Source organism: Anopheles maculipalpis, chromosome 2RL, assembly GCF_943734695.1.
Source record: "Anopheles maculipalpis chromosome 2RL, idAnoMacuDA_375_x, whole genome shotgun sequence".
Taxonomy (NCBI): Eukaryota; Metazoa; Arthropoda; class Insecta; order Diptera; family Culicidae; genus Anopheles; species Anopheles maculipalpis.
In genome coordinates, this window is record NC_064871.1 from 87462263 (window position 1) to 87480005 (window position 17743).

Below are 17743 nucleotides of genomic sequence, written 5' to 3' on the forward strand. Positions count from 1 at the left end.
AGCCAATTTCCTCCAAAACCACCAAAACAGGATGACAGCCAGGACTCAGGATGACATTCGGTGACTTAGAACAGCTCGGCAATCTCGTTAGGGTTCGCTCCGGCGCCCGGCATTAGCTCGTTCGTTTCGAGCAATCCATCGCGGTTAGTGTCGACGAAGCGTTGTAGTATCGATTTGGCCAGTGTTGGATTGGTAGACATCTCGTTCGCGAACCACTCCAACGGGAAGCTGGGAAAGAAAATGCGATGCAATACCGAAGTCAGTACGATTTTTGGTGGGTTCATTTTGTTTGACTTTTATACCTGTTTTCCTGATCACCCATAATCAATTGTTGGGCCTGTGATTGCTGCTGCTGCTGCTGCTGTGGATCGTTCTGATCGAGGCTCGCCAAATCCTCCATCAGCTTGCCAATGTCCTGCTTTTCTTCGGTCCAGGTAACGCTCTCACCGTCCCCAGTTGACAGGGTGTGGTGTGATGGGCGACCGCTACCGAAGCTTACACCGATCGGTGCCCTACGCTTGCCGAAGCCTCGTGCCGTCATCATCTCGGAGTTTCGGAACGGGGCCCGTATCGAGCGGGGTATCTTGGAGGCTCTAGCGGCCAGGCTGGCAAGCTGCCGGGCAGGGCCTGCCTCGGACGTTTGACAGCACAGCATCACGGTTGAGAGCGCTACAAGCAGCAGCAGTTTGTTGATGGACATTTTCATGATCTGGTTCGGTACGGGATAAGAGTGGAAAAGCGAAAGCGAAGAAATTTGTAAATGATTCTGATTTGTTGTAATGATAACTTAAGACAATTTTTTTAGGATTAAGTATTGAGCACTGTGGAGACTCGATTCTGGAAAACTCTTGGACTTAAAACAAACAGGTTCCACGGACTAGAATCCACAACGAGTGTAAGTTTCAATTACTACATCTCGGTTTAGTTGAAAATTTTGTAATGTGAAGCACAACCGATTCACATCGGAGGTTAGCCAAAGCTGCCATCCGTGTCACAATGTAAGCAACGGCCATCAAGATGCCATCACAAACAATCAATCTGTATTCTCAATCACCTCACTCGTTACCACCGTGGTTTATCAAGCCATCAAGGTAGGGGTGGTACTGGGAACGATATATTAGATGCGTAAGCGAGCGTTGGGCAAAAGTTTCAATTTCTCGTACAGTTTGGCGCCCTTCATCATACCGCTGAGTCGGTAACGAACCATCGAGACTAGTGCGTCGAGTGTGTGTTTTCTCAACCCCGAACAAGAGGCACCGCTGAAGCAATAAATTTAATTTATCAATAAATATTTATTGCCATGGTTCACCGCTGCTAGGCTTCTTTCATGTGCTTGTGGCGAGAAGGAAGTGGGGTGGAAGATACACGCCCGAAGCCATCAATTTCCAATCACCCAATCATTGTCACCATCACGGTAGCTAGCTGTCGTTTAAGGGGACATTGTTTTAAAACGAGTTTTCGCACAATTTTAACACTTGTTGCTATTTCTGCTTGACAATATCGATTGTTTGGTGTAATGTTGTACTGATTTTTCTCGTTTGTTTCTCGTTTCTCGTGGTTTCTCGTTTTTTGAGCAACATTTTGAAGATTGTGTTGGGGTAATATCAGCTAAAAGTAGTTTTCCTTTATATTTTTTAATAATTTAATTATTTTTATCACAATTTTTTATATAGCTCACAGAACATAACTTTAAATAGATCCAACTAATTGAAAACTGATCAATAAACAACAAATTGATGGAATCGATGAGCACCTTCGATTATTTTGAGGCTCAAGTTAGGTAGAACTCCGGAGGTTTTTTCCCAATTTGTGAACATTTTATTGTCAAAAAATTCAGTAAAACTTCCATACAATCTTAAATACAACCAAGCAAACCTTTGTTTTTTGGAGAATAAAACAAAAGCTAAAAGAGAAAACCTTAAATTATGTTCTAATAAATAGTATAAAATAAAACTATTATGAAACAATTATTTTTAGCAACATTTTCGACACATTTAAAAATTGTAAAAATATTTTAAAAAATTTTATATAAAATAACTATTTCTTTACACCTCCAGAAAATATTTTTCTCGGCACATAAAATGGTTTTCAAATATTTTCGAAAAACAGTCGTTAAAACGTTTTGGAAGGATTTTTTCTCAAATTTATATTCTAGCCATAAAACGGTGGTCCATATTGTGAGAATCAATGTTCTATTAAGATTATTTTTTTGTGATAGAATCTACTGCAAATCTTGCTCTTACTGTTCATTGAATTGGCTTATGAATTGTGTACTATTCCATCCAGGATGGAATAGTTGTGGTTGAAAAGACGTTTCGCTTCCTAATCCGTGTGCTCTATAGAGCCAACGGTGAGAGCTTTCTGTAGGTTGCATTCAGAATATGAAGCAGAGTTGATAGTTGATTCCAACGTATCGATTAGATTGAAATATGCCACGTTACAGTATTGAGGCTTGAATGTTAATTTAACATACTTACGATACTCCTTTCTGAGCTTTTTTTTTCATACAACATCTTACGTAGTGCAGGTTAAAAGAACCCCTCGTAGCGTAGAACCCTCGGCAGCGTGCTGGTTGTTTGACGGTGTTTCAAAAATATCACTTACATGTGTGTCAATTTTGTTAAAACCCACCCAAATCCGTTTTGCGTCATCGAGCCCGTTATAGCAGGACGAATCAAAGCGAATGTTGGAGGAAGCAAAAGTTGACAGATAGCAGCGTTTTCCGAGCGTCTTCAGTTTCATACCGACAGCTAGAAGGTTTGTATGTGCGTGTGTTTCGTACCAACAACAAAGGTTTACTAATCATACGATACGGTGGGGAAAATACTATATCTTGGTAATGCGAAAATAGTCCCCACATACACTCACACACACACACATATACAAGTAGAGCATCGTTAACAAATAGACGCCCTCCGTTTGATACGTTTTAGTTTTCTTCATTCCCTCGTCAGCCACCCCACTTCCCTACCCAACTTTGACTGTATCAAAATGGCCACATTCCACATAGCCGGTGAAAAGTTTGGCTCACTGTAATTGATTTCGCAGCCAAGCAAAATTGAGCGTTCGAGGAGAAAGTTTTGTGCTGTGTTTGTACCAACCGGAAAAAGGTTTCCCGGTCCACCCCTCCGGGGCGGGAACCGGGTTTTGTGGACGGGTTGCAAGTATATTTATCATCACTGCACTTCTCGCAGTGTCGATCATAAACTGCAGCGTGCCGGTATTGATAGCTTGCGTGGTCCGAGCGTGCCCGAGTACAGCAACAGACACAAGGCGTACAAGCCATGTGCCAGGAGATGATAAGGCAAGGAAGCAACATGTTTGGGAAAAACTTATTTAACTGGTAAAACAGGAACAACAAGTGCTGTGTGGCCTTTTCATCCTTCCGGTGGATGGGTTAATTTTGTGCTGACCGGAACGGTTTTCCTTCAAAGGCTTCGATCGTTACACACTGCACCGGACAGAACAGGTTAATCGTTTTACGGTGGTACCGTGGCCACATCGTCCCAATGCTTACATCGTAATTATGTTGTACCGAAACTCTAGCGATGAGTTTGATTGAGGTTTCTTCTCGCTCGGTGAACCGTTTGAGCATGTTGTGGCTGCCTGGCGAATGTTTGGTGTTTGTGCATTTGACATGCAGTGCGGAGAATGCACTTGTTCGTTTTGTTTGGTGGAAGCAATCACATAATAGCTTGTAAAACGTAATGATTTTCGGTTCATTATATATTATTGACTCAATTCTCGACAGCTAAAGAGCGAGCCAGATGCCATATTAGAAATTTTAAGCGTTAAACTATGCAAAAAACGCCTAAATGTATGCAAAGCTGACCACATCCCAGCCAAGGATGCACTGCTTATTTTGAGTGTGCTCAGAAATGGTTAATTAATTAGAAGAAAATAATACCAAACTATGAATTTAAAACTTCTCGTTTTGTTTTAAATATTGATTTTAGCTACCGGATGCTTACTAGCCATACTCGGCTGGTTATCGATTGATTAATGTGGTTGCCCTTGGCTCTATAAAACATATTCATATCAGGTCTATAAATTATTTCTGCCATTTTGCAATAATAATCTTCAAGCTTTCTTTTCCCCTTGTTGTCATTTTTCTGAAGTGGAAGAAAAGAAGCTCCCATGAATTTCTTAAATGGCAACATTTGGACCGAATAAAGTGTTCTTGCGGGTCATCGTAAATTAATAGAAGTTTATGATGGCCATGCTCTATCATGAAAGAAAAAAATGGTTCAAAAGTGACAAGTTTTCTTTTGAAGACGAATAATAGCTCCGGATATTCCTTGAAATATGAAGATAGAGAACTTCAAGCAACACTTGTTGAAGATCCTTCGCAAACGGAATACAAACTTGGCGTTTTCAGCGAGCCATTTGCCAACGTTTTAAAAATTATCAGGGTGATCCGCAAGATAGGACATTTGTTACCGTACGAATTGAAGCCGGTTAAATCGGCTAAAAAATATTAAAAAAAAACGCTGAAATGGAATGTCCGACTCTATCCGCCGTATAGTCCAAAGATTGCACCTTCTGTAATCCGTAATATGTCAAAAAGATGGTAAAAAATAATAATCAATGATAGAAAATACTTCTCGAGTCTTTTACCAAATGTTCTTGCCAGGGTTTCTCTTCTCCTTTCTTTCTGTCGTAAATTGTTGATTCTATAAAGTTATAATCCAGTTCACGTTCTAATACAATCTCCCTTATTTGAAAAAAGTTGAAGTAAAAACAACCTTTATTTAAATAGTCTAATAATTATTTTCCCGAATTTAAACCATACTGCAGGCACTAAAAATTAAGAAATTAAATAAACTTTTGGTAAAAATCTATGATCGTTTCGTCTTTCATGCGATCGTAAACGACATTTATTCGAACGTAATTATTTAACGATCATCAGTACCTACCCGACAATAATGAGGCACAAATCAAACGATAACGATTAATATCGATCCATCAAATCACGGACGCCAACTCAACAACACCCTTTCGGCACTTTTTAATTGCAAACGGTGGGCGCTCGGTCGCTTGACAAAATTCTACCAAAACCGATTAATCGTACGTCTAATGTTTCGGCGTAATTACAACACCCGTTTCGGAATTGGTTTCAAACACGGCGAAAGTTTGTGGTTTTGGCGTGTTGTTTTTCAGCAACCCCCCTCCAAACAAAGTGAGTGAGATAAATCCCAGTGTGTTTGGGTTTTTGGATTGTGTTTACTTTTGTAACTTCGGCGGCTGTCACTAGCAGTGATAGCTTTTGTTTTTAAAGAAAACTGTTAAGTAAAAGTATTGTTTTTTGGAACTGTTTCGGAGCGTTATTTTATAAAGCTAGACTGTGCAGTATGGTTGTGGTAAAAGTTTTGAAAAGCAATTCTTCACAATTCAATTTTCTTCTTCTAGGAGTGCACCCATACGATGGCAGAAAAAAGAGCAAACCAGCAGGAAGGAAAAAAGGATTTGAGTGCAACAGTTGTTCTGGGGGTCATAAATTATCGTTTACTGCTTTCGCCTTTAGCGGTGGAAATAAGATGGTGATAGGGAAGGGAAAAAAAACTTCCCCAAAAATGGGATGGTCCTCTGCTTTTATGTGACCCAGCGTAGACGAATGTAACGGGACGGTTCCCATCGAGCGCATGCATATGTTACGGTTGACACTGGGGAGAACAATTTTGGTGAAAATTTATTCCTTCAAAAACAGGGGTATAAACCGCATAAACGAATTTCCATATAAAGATGGACGCAACATTGTGCAAAGAAATATTACACATTCAATCTTACCGTTGCCGGTTGGACGCAAACCTACAATGAGCACGTGAAAATGCAATTTCATGCCCGCTTGCCGAGCATGTCAGCTCACCGGACGTGTGTTAAAGTAGCTCATTCCGTTCCAAAAAGGCCTTTTTAACCTCTCGACAGGCGAACGACAACGGCCAGCACTGGGAAAGTGTCGCTCTAATGGTGGGTAAACATTTGTTTTTTCCGATTGATTGCATCGACCACCTCGGTGAGAGATCCATAATTTGTTGTGTCAACACGTGGTGCAAACAAGCATGGATTGATGCGGGATCAATCACGTGGTTCGGACGCGCTAAGGTATCACTCGAGCTGATGATCCCTTAAGTAAAGTCAACATTAAAGCTATGTTTGCATAGATGTGCGTGTGTGTGTGAGAGTGTCGGGCAAGAATGTAACAAAATGGTAGATTTTTTTTCCTGAGACAATTCCGTGTTACTATCTTTGGATGCTCTGACGACCTAGCGCCATAACTGCTTAATCAATCGACACAGTTACAGAATTGTTCAACCGGATAGTGTTGATTGGTGGTGTTAAGCACTCCATTATCGATGGATCAAAGAAAAGTTTGGTGGGAAACCTTCCCAGAATCTGATAAACTTATCCTGCTATGTGTTGGGGCAAATTGAGACACGTCAAGTTCAGTTGCTCTCGAACGAACTTTTTCTTTTACCTCTTCTGCATTCTTCCTAAACACTGTCTGGGATGTAGATAATATACAGATTGCCCATCCCATCCTTTTTTTAATCATTCTTTTCCTATCGAAAAAGCTGCCTTCTTAAAGCAATCACCCACCAACCAGCTGGTGTGGAGATTATCAATCAATCTTTCCGCCATATGTTCGGAGGCCTGCTTTCATGGCACCGTATTTTTGATGCATGGGTCTAGTGAAGGTGAAAAGTTAGTTTCGGATAGGATTTTTGTGCCGTAAAAGGAATGCTAGAGTAGGTCCAAAGAGGTACATAGTGAGGTTTTGTTTTGATGATTGCATACTTAGTAGTATACAGAAGACCAAATTGTACTTGTTTTTCATTGAATCATTTAATATTTCACGTGCTTGATTTTCACCTTTCATTCATGTGTTTATAAGTGAACACACATTGCTTCTGTTCTCCAGTAACAACGAGTCAAACAACATGCGTGAGCTGGTGCATTTAATGAGAATGGAAACAGCCATAAACAAAAAATAGAACAACACACACCCTTCTCATGCCCAGAGCGCAACAAGTAACGATCAATGCCCGTGAAATTAAAGGTTCTATTCTCCTGCCAACAAGAGGCTGTCGAGTGGATTTGAGTGGCTCTTTATCATTACGCGGCAAACCAACCTGGCCTCAGTGTAACTCGTCGAAAATATCTTTTCTTTTTCAGAGTGTTTCCGTCCTTTGCCCAAGACGTTTACCCTGTTCCAGTGGGAATTGCGTGGCTGGAAACGCATAATGGCAGTCATATTACTTATAACTGCGGTCATCATGACCATCATCCACCATTCACCTATCACGAGATGAATGAAAAGTATGATGCTAACACATGCTGACGTACGTTTATTTTTTTTTTTTCATTCGATGTTCACCGTTAGAACTGGCATCCAAAAAAATTTCATTCCTTTTGTACAGTGCAGCTCGCAGCTCGGAAAAACTGGATCGCCTCAAGTGCCGTCTAATTGTTATAATAGGCCCCGTTATGGTGTGCTGCGGTAGGCTGCCCAACGGCAAAGACAAAGAGACGAGAAAGCAAGTCTAAACCTCTCGTGGTGGGCCTTTGAGTTGATGGGAGGAAAAAAGCCTGTAGATTAAGACATAATTTTGAAAGGGAGCGCATGAAAGCAAGAAGAAAGAATTCTTCAACTGCACTGTGCGTTGTTGCTCGTGTACGAGGAAGCACTACGGCTGATTTTGTTTCGCATGAAAAAAATGCATAAACAAATGCAGAATTTTAATCATAACTTTTATGCAAATATTTTTCATAAAATCATACTGATTTGGTGTTTGCTAGTTTAAAATTTGTCAATTTTATTTACAGCTCTATCCAACCATTTAAAAAAACATAAAACACCATGCGCCTCCATCAAAAATTTCATGCGTCTCCATTAGGAAACATCAACGACCATGCGCCTCCTTCGATCTTCCGAAAGAAAAATATTGTTGTAAGTAATTTTTTCCTTACAATTAGAATTATTATGTAACCCTACTACAAAAATGTTAAATTCAAGTAACTTCAAATGAATGAAAAGTTACTTTTAGTAAACAAGCCATAAAAAAGAAGCTAAAGACAGGCAAGCAACTTCTCTCGTTTTGAAGTCCTTCTCCGTAGTACACAATTAATCGAGGCAAAAGTGTGTTCTACTGAAATTTTAGTCACATGAAGCAGCAAGGGCATTATGATTAAAGTGAGACAGTGCCTTTGTAAGTGAAATCCAAACGCAATCACATACGGTAGAAACCGATGACATCCAGCAAGCGTGTAATAGTGCCGTCATATTACACCAACTTCGACATCAGCATCTTTATGTTCTCCCTGTGAACCGATTACTTCTACGTTTGTTTTACGAATTGATAAGTTGTTGGGAGGAAAGTATCATGAATTATGAACAATCTAGTTTGCTAAATGCACGCCGTTTGCTTATCAAACTGGATGTCTCTTATTCTGACAAAGCTTCACAACTTATGTCCAACTGTCGTCCTACTTAACGATTCATCATACTTCTCCAGCTTTCCATACCGTGACGTACCGTACGTTAATATTGGACCGGAAGGAAACTAGAAGTGCTGCCTCATTCCACAATGTTTTATCGTGCAAAACGACTACCCCAGCACGTTGCGTATCCTGCAGGCAAACCCCTGCAACGGTTGGACGGTCAACTGTTGAGCAAACTTGTACAAGATCTCGACGTACGACAGCACTTTCTTCAACTTGACATACGGAGTACGGGTCGGGCGAATCACGCGTGTGGACGTGGACAAGAATGAAACTTGCGGACATCGTACACATAGGAGTCCGGTCCGGTCCAGTCCAAGTTAGCCAACAAGCCACAGGTATTTATGATAGTCGTTGATATTAGAGTGAAGTGAACCATGAGCCCTTGCGTTTGTGCTGCAAAGATGAAGCACGTGTGTTTGCATGCGTGTGTTGAGTCGAGGCGTGGATTTCGTTCAGCGGCTGAGAGTGTACGTTGACAAGTTGGGTATTAAAAGATTGATGCTGTTTTTAGATGTTTAATGAAAAAACCCTGCCCGGAGCTTGGTTTAGATAGTAATGATGCTAAAACACGCTTTCATTGCAATAAAAATCGTTTTCTTCATCTAAAAAAGCCACAAAAAACAGCGTCTTTCGTGTTCAACAGCAGCACAATGAAATTTGTTCTGGATAATGAGGCTTATGATTCGTTTTACCGCGTCTTGTTGTGAATATTTTCATGGCAAAATTTTCACCCTCGTCAGGTCTTTTCATAGAGTGATTGATTAATCGATGATTTTTTATAATTCCTAGCTAGCTATAGCTGAATGCTGATTTTACACATTCCGTTCATGTATCGTGTGTGCTTGTGTCGCTGATGCGTTGGAAAACAATTAATATTTTGCTGACGAGCGAATTTCATTGAAAAGCGGGTACCGTTTCGATTATAGCTGATATTGAGGAATATTTTGAAAATTCCATTGAACGATTAGAGATTAACATGTAATCTGTCTGGAGATTCGGAACCAAAATTGAAGAAAAATTCAGTTTCGAATCATTCTATGACAAGCTTGCTTTATTTGTCTTCAATCTTCAATGTAATTTTTTGCGTATCATTTGTTCTGTATCATTTTTATTTTATAGCAAAAATACTGATAGCACAGCTGAAGCCATCAGAGGCTTCGAATTCGCAGTAATAGGCGAGTTTAAATTCTTGTTTCTTCATCTCTCATGACCTTTCGCTATAACAAGACTAAGGTATAACTTTTTTACGTATGAGTTAAGTTTATTTATTTATTTTAAGTATGACTGCTTGTGCCGTACTGTCATATAAGTAAAATTTAGTTAGCTAAATTGTAGTTTAATGTAAGGTTGCTACTGCAAATATAAAATTTTAAAAAAATCATTAAGAAGTTCTTGTTTTTCTAATGCTTTTTGACTAAACCACGTAACCAGTTACACTTGCCTCCTTTTACACACCTCATATGGCTTTTCTTCCACCACGAATCTAAACGTTTCTTGCTTTTTAATCACTTTCATTATTTCAAAAGCGTGTTCGTCCAAACGAAGGCAATGAATTAGTTTCCAAAGTTGAAACGTGAGTCAAGCAAACGTTTACTGTAACCAATGCTCCCGTTGCCCACACAGTGCAGATGGTCACTGTTGAATCGAAATGAGCTAACGAATGATTAGACGATGGATCTACACGGTCAGGTATTAAACGGTAGATCAGTATTTGAACAAGGTAGAGCGTTGGGGTGTGACCGAGGATGGTGCCACCCTATGCTAACGATGATTTATGGTTCGTTTTGTAGACACACCGGTACGAGGTTTGACCTTGTGGATGAATCGTAACCCACCAGTTTACCGACGACCGAAGACATCCAAAGTCGTGTGTTAAGTCCATAAGTCCGGTACTTAAACAAACAGCCTCTAACAGGGCACTGAAGGAGTCTTCTTCGACTAGTGTGCAAAGGGGATAATTAAACGGACACAAAACCATACCCTTTATGAGAGGTTAAAATTTTAATCTCTTGCTAATTATTGTTAATAATTGAAACGTATAGGCTAAACGTAGACCTCGGACGAACGCAATGAGCTTTTAAACACCTCAAAGTACTTGGTAATAAAAGGTATGTATTGCGGATTGCATACATGTGGGGTTTATGTACCATCGCACTAAGAAACGTTAGAGTGTAATCCGTATTTTCAAAGGAAAAGAGGAACCCAAGGCTTGTGTATTGATTCAGAGTAATAATTTCAACCATGCAAGATTTATGAGCGGAAGGATATCTAATGAACAACAGATAAGAAACCCCCCCCCCCCCCCCCCCCTATGATGGAGTGTGTGTTTGTGTATGCTGCCTCAGTGTTTCTACATGCTAATGGGAATTAGATAGGAGAACAATATTATTAATTATTCTCCTCACAGAAGCATTTATGCTTCATAACGACTCCTGGGAGCTAAGTAAAAGCATTATATCGGCTTTTCAAGAACGTTTTCAAGGACGATTTTTGAAGAACGAAATATTTTCATTTCGTAAATATATAAAGTAGCTTTACAAAAAAATTGTTCTCGTGTATCGTGCTGATTGTTTAGGTGATTGTGTTGTTGATGCATGCTGTCACGCTAGGCTCTTATCTGTTGAAAATTTCAGTACCCAGTATTTTGTCGAGCTGACCTCGTGTTTTATTTTTATTTGTTCACACAACGATTGCGTGAAAACGCCTCTAGCTGTCTAGATTCAATCATGTCATGCTTTACGTAGCTGAGAGTAGAAAAAAAAACTGTTAAAAGCACAACCACTTCACCGATACGGGTGGTTAGAAAAATATTTTTCTAGCATTTGTATCAACTTCATCCATCCGTTGATAAACAGCGAATCCCACAACAAGTCACATGATCGATCGGTTTGCACACGGTTTGGTGTTTATGGGGGAATTAAATTTTCTAGCAAACTTTCACTTTCTCCATGTGTGTTTTGTAGTTGTTTTTAGATCCGATCCGTTATCAACAGAAGTGACAAAAAAAAAAAAAAACAGAACATAGAAACGAAATGTTTCGTAAGACACCGGGCACAGTAAGTGATAGCTATTTTTGGGAGAGAAGATTAGTAGATGTGGTGGCACCGAGGTTAATTTTCTTGAAATATCATCATCAATAGAAAATTTATAAATTACTCAACGTCTGTACATTGGCTTCGTTGAAGGATGGTTTATGATGAACTGCTAAAACACTCTACTGGAAATACGAGCGAATACGATTTTTATTATTCTACAGAAAAGGCTTCACGAATAATGAGTGAAGCTAGGGATAGTTAAATACCTTTCTGACAATGTTTTAAGCTAAAACTACTCTCTATTGGAAGCTTTTCATTAAGTTTTGTTCGGCGCAAAATGAAAGTACGTTTCCCGGAATTATTTTTTCCCTCGCAACGCCTAAAACTGAGCAATTTTACTGACCTGTGACCTGACCATAGTGTGGGAGATATTTGCAAATAGTAACAATAGATTTTATTATTTATTTTCAAAAATAAGCCTATTACATACTTTAAAGGGCGAGTTTTCAAGAATAAACTTATTGCATGCTTTAAAATTGTATTCGTGCTATTTTTTACTTTTAAATAACAAAAAGGTTTCCATCGGCTAGCTTTAGCAGGTAACCAAACGCCTAAAGTCACACCATTCTTGTACCGGTGCAGAAACGAAATCCTATTTTTAGGTGTGTACCAAACGTGGGACGGCAACCAAAAAAGGGCTGTATTGAGCATTGAGCTCATTGCTATCCTTACCACATTGCTTACCACGGCAGGACACTGCACTTGTTTGCTCGTGGGCTTGATTGTGTTCGGGTGCCACTGTCTGTCAATTGTGGATGGTTTTATCGCTTCTATCTGTATCTAATCGAACCGTTTTCGCAATCATGCCAAAAAAGCGCTCTTTTGATCAACGTTCCTGCGATGGGCCGCGGCTGATGTCATGTTTGATTTTAGTTTTCTTCCCCCTTTTTGTGACTCCGTAAGCAATAGCAACAGGTAAGGTTAGTAGAATTCACTTTCAGCTGTGATTTGGAATCGAAAAAGTGTGCTGAGAATTGGTTTTAGCGCAGAATACATTACTCGTTTACAGTGTGAAATCTTAAACTTGGCTTAATGAATAAAAGAAGAATCGAAGCTTGGGTGATATCGTTTACAACAAAATTATAATATTGTTAAGTTTGTTCTTATGGGTTGTAAATCGGTTGTTTTTGAGAGCCTAAATGTATGCAATAATTCTTTTTACTGCCGTCTAGGGTCAACTTTTGAAGTAGATTTCAGTGTATATTTAATAAATAAATATCTACTTCCGAAAATTAGGTTGAATAATGCTGCAATACTAGTGCCATTTCAAACACTTATATTTATAGAAATAAAGCAAAAGATTTTCCTCAGAAAAAGAGACCTTTCGAAAAATTGTTACCTTACCATTTCAGCCATTTCTTCATAAAGACAAGCAAACGATTTGACATCAATTAAATCACTTGCCAATTATGCTGAATCCCTCTCTCGCTCACGCTATTCACACAAATTTATTAAATGAACCAGCATGAATCTCACGAATGAATGCAATTATTGGCCCCGATTTCAATTATGCAAACGACGTCTAAAAAGATGCTTCACCCGGACCGTGTTTTGGGATTAGAAAACCGCCATGGGGTGTCCACCCAACTCACCCGGCAATCTACCCTTTCAAAGGAACCGTTCCTCCAAGGGACGGCAATGAATTTCTGTTTCGTGGTTCCAGCAAACGGTGGCTTTTTGGGGTAAATTAAGTGCAAATAAATGGAACGGCGGTGCTGTTATTTAAGGACCGAAGTGGCCCGCGTACCACCGCAGCTGCTGGCTGCGGCTGTGATGATTTAATTGATCGAATCTGTGCGTGTGTACGTGCACATACGATGTATGTAGACGAATATTCCGGTCGCGGTCAATCTTTAACCGATCAAATCCCGTCCGCTAGTATCGATGCGCCTTATGATGCTCTCCGCCGGGCTTAACCGCATGTTCTTAATTTGTGCTAGAAATTTCACCCCATCGAATGAAGCAGTTTCGGTACAGCGTAGGTCGAAAGTGCTTCAGGGTTCAGGGGCCAAGTTTCCTCCGTATCCGCATTCGAGAGAGAGAGTGTGTGTACTGGGACGGTTTAGAATGAGCAGCAAGGTGGAAATAGATCTCGTAGCTTCTGGGAATGCTTCGAATTGGTTGATTAATTAATTTAAAACTGTTTCCTAAATTTGTGCTAATAGTTATTTCTACTCTGCCCTGACCCATAACTCCATCGTCAACCTACGCAACCGTAGAACCGTTGGGCAGCGTGCAGAAGAAAGGAAACCAGTGCTTCAACCCATGCCCAAACGAACCGAAGGTAAAAGAAAATGGGACACGGTCCTCAAGGTGCAAGAATCATCCAGCTAGCTTGATGATAGCTTTGTTGCTTTTGGTAGACAACATTCACAAAATCTTTTCACTCAGACATTCCGGAATTACGAAGCATCTGCACAACACGGCCAGGGACAGAAAAACATATCTCATTGTGTGTGTTGCTGTATTCCCCAAGTTCCGGAGAAGTTCTCGGGTGGAAGGTCAGTATTTAGCCAAAGTACTGTGATAACCTCTTCCTCTCTCTACCAATCGGTTGTATTTAACCTACGCATTTGTTTCGTTGTATTCCTTTTTCCCCCCTGGGAGAAAGGAAAAATGGTGCCGCAAATCGTCCGTCGCCATTAAACGACATCTCGAGGTTTCAGGTTAATGCGATTGTTCTGACAGCTTGCCTGTTGAATGCTACCGAAGCAATGGTTTTTTGTTGTCGCAAAATTTGTGACCCACTTTACGGAAGGAGTACACAAATGAGGTGGCTTTGTTTTTGCGTGTGCCTTATGGAACTTGCCCGAGCGGCAAGTAAAGCAACTCTGGGCAAGGTAAAACATAGTGAGTGGAATGAATTTTCTAAATGTAATTTAATTTAAAAGCAGCGGAAAGCTATTGCCGGTGCATTAAAAAGCTGCTACATTTGAATGATTTTTTATTATTTTAAAACTGCTAAAGTAAACAATTTAATCGCGTGTTTGTGTACTAAGTTTTGCTTTGCTTACCGTATTGCCTATAAACAGGGGTTTTTGGGGCAGAGTTGAAGGCATGTTTTTGATCACGGTGACGCATAATGTAAACCGGAGATGAGTCGGCCCAACGGCCGCGGGCGATGCACGGGCCAAAAATTTTACATACATTTTTAAACAATTGCTCAAAACTGGCAAGTACACGTACCACGCTGTTAAAGAACCATTGTTGGATGTTATTTTAAGAGGATGGAGCAGTGTAAAATGTCTTCCATTGTGATAAAACTGGTCGGTGTAAAAGTTTTACAATTTCTGATGAATGAGTACTCGTATAATTTAGTCCAATTGCATACTTTTAGGCGTTTTCATATTTTGCTTGATAGTCGTTCAACAAAATCATTCATTTCCTGGCCATTTTTCCATCAGTTTTTACTATTCACAGGTTAAAATAAATTACAGGAAAAAATATTTAATGCATTGAATCGAAATAAACGATAGCAATTTGTCTGTATGGCATTTTTTGTACTAGAAAATCTCTAAACAATGCTTGCTCGGCACTCATAATGAAAACCGGAGCCATCGCGTTCTGTTAGAACAAAATCGATTCATTGTGTGGGATTATCTTCTACAGCAAGGGGAGAGAAAATACTAAAATGCAACACAATATAAAGCCCTTTCGTGCTCCATGACATTGAAACAGAGGAGCAAAAATTGCTCATTTGTCACCAGATCCTTCCTTTTTTGTTGCATGCAAATGTAATGACTATCTCTTGCGTTTTCCATTTGGCTGTGCGAAAGTTGCCGCTTTTGCTGATGCACCTTTTGCAAACAAAATTCTTTTTATTACAGCCAACTGTTGCGCGCTCACTGTCTCATGCCCATGGTTTAAGCGCATTGCTGATAGTCAAAATCAAAACGCAAAGCATAAAGTTAGCATAAGTTTGTTTACACTTTGCAAGCTTTTTGTTTTCTAGTTTCCGTTCTACTACCTACCTCTAACTACCAGTAGAGCAACCGAAACTTTTGCCCCATGCCCATGAGTCGAATGGAAAACAAATGATTTCCGCTTTCGCTTCAGTTGTTTGTGGAGTGTGTTCCAAAAGTGGGCGGGAAAAAAACAACAAAAGACTAGACGTTTATCTTATTTTGCTCCACATTTCCGGCTCCACTTCTGTGGACTTCCCAAACGGAGTGGAGTGAAAAGTTTTGCTGCAGCGTGCAAAGTGCAGCGCAGCTGGCTTTCTTTTGCTCGGGAAGGAAGTGGCCTCGTTCTCTTGATTATTGCATTTTATTGACTCTATTAATTTGTGCTGTGGTTTTTTGTTTTTGTTTTGCTTCTCAAACCCAAGACTTGAGGTTTACGGTGAAACGCATTTAAATAAATGTTGTTTTCCTTTTATCAAAATGATTGCATTGCGTATGTATTCTTTTATTTACATTTAACCAAACAAAAAGGGATGAAATTGGTTAGTAAAAGAATGTGTACATTTTTTATCAAGTTATCTTAATAGTTTTAAAAGTTTAATTAAAATAAAAAATCGAAAGAAATGCCCAAATAAGAAAACGCGCCTAAATGTAGGCAAACAAACTTCACCATGCCACTATTTGTCAATTCTAACCATTTGAATATGGATAAGAGCACTATCCGTCGCTAGAAGCAAGCATTAATCATAAAAAAGGGAAAACATTTCCATGTTCACTAACTATACCTCACCATACATCATTCAATTAGGATAGGGAGAGGAAAAAAAACGGTTTTTTACGGTTGTAAATCCTGAATCGAATCGTTCATCTTATCAGATTTGAACAATGCTCGTTTTTATGCAGACCAGGTAATCCGTCCCGATGCTTACTTCCTGTGTAAACTTTTCATGTAACATCTTCATCCAAGCATGCGGATTCTAAATTCCCACAACGTGTAATAAATCAACCATGGTATGACGAACGGTAGATCGCCGTGGGTCTAATTGAACAATGACCGATTACGTTCGAATGCTTACCTCCATTTGGTGTTTGTGGTTGAAATTGTGCCTGTGAGGGTTAGTTTTTCTTCTGTTCGGTGTGGTCTGCAGTCTGCACGCAAGTGGTTCGTCCGATCAAAAGATTATAGATGGGGAGCGTTACACCTTGAGTGCGTTGACGGTTGTCGTTTAGATTTTTCCTATGTTTCTTCACCAACGTATCGTTAGTAAATTCACCGAGTTTAAGTTAGTCTTACGAGCAAGCAAAAGTTTTCAATTTGTTTTTTAGATGTTAGTCACTTTTTTCTATTTGTTCACCTGAACTATATCCAAAGATTATTCACTTTTTTGCTGTATTGTAATTATTAGGCCGTTTTGGAAGCTTTTTTATAACATTTGTATTGCCTGCAAAGTAAATCTAGTATTGAGGATAAAAAATATAGCGTCTAATATTATAAAAACAATAAATTATTCAAAATGTGTGTAGTACCGACACCACGAAACCAAATAAATATGACCCCTTCGTGAAGGGATTAGAATGTGAATTTTATTCATGAGTTTGTTTCATAAATTGTGCAACACACTTCTTCGCACTGCATAACGGGCGAACAAAACAGAAGAGCAAAACAAAGACGGGCGGAAACATTTGTTCTTGCAAAAAAAGGTCGCCCACGATGATCTTGTGCAATAGAGCATCATCATCATGCACGCCTACGATCCATCCGGGCAGCACTTCATTATCATACGTGTCGGTGTGATGTGTTGCGCACCGGAAACTATCAAAATGGCCACTAACGTCCTTCCCGTTATTTTTGTTTCCATCATTCTTCGATGATCTTTTGGCTTTTTTCTAGCTTCACAAGACTTTTCCGCTTGTTTTCCTCGGCAGAAAGTGCAACAGCGTCACTTTAGTGCCCACTGTTGCATCAATTCTTCACGCAAGAAGATAATTTCAATTGTTTCTGATCACGGAAGCGGAAGAGTGCACCGTTGCACATCACAGCACAGCAGCACGCGCGAGCGTCTATTAAGTCCTTCCTTTCATGTGAAGGAAGCGGATCGTTACAACACGGGAGGAAAGTGTATTTAAATTTGAAAGGCACCCATGGCGTCAGCCACTTGCTAGAACAATGGTCAACTGCACGATACATTGTAGAAAAATGTGTTCTTTTCTTCGAAAAAAAGCACCCCCTTTTGAAGCTTGTCG

General features: G+C 39.7%; 3 protein-coding genes across 5 annotated transcripts in view; 1 reads left to right on the forward strand and 2 right to left on the reverse strand.

Annotated features, from left to right (window-relative positions):
- Nucleotides 1-17743, forward strand: part of LOC126568306 (mitogen-activated protein kinase p38b-like) — a 643298-nt gene that overhangs the window by 549818 nt on the left and 75737 nt on the right. The window lies entirely within an intron of this gene.
- Nucleotides 1-17743, reverse strand: part of LOC126568491 (ras-related protein Ral-a) — a 337581-nt gene that overhangs the window by 120161 nt on the left and 199677 nt on the right. The window lies entirely within an intron of this gene.
- LOC126568505 (allatotropins-like) lies at nucleotides 66-16602 on the reverse strand. Its single transcript, XM_050224993.1, has 3 exons — nucleotides 16576-16602; nucleotides 303-709; nucleotides 66-228 (listed from the first exon to the last, which is right to left on the reverse strand). The coding sequence occupies exons 1-3, from the start codon at nucleotides 16579-16581 to the stop codon at nucleotides 66-68; spliced, it is 576 nt and encodes a 191-aa protein (XP_050080950.1). The 5' UTR covers nucleotides 16582-16602.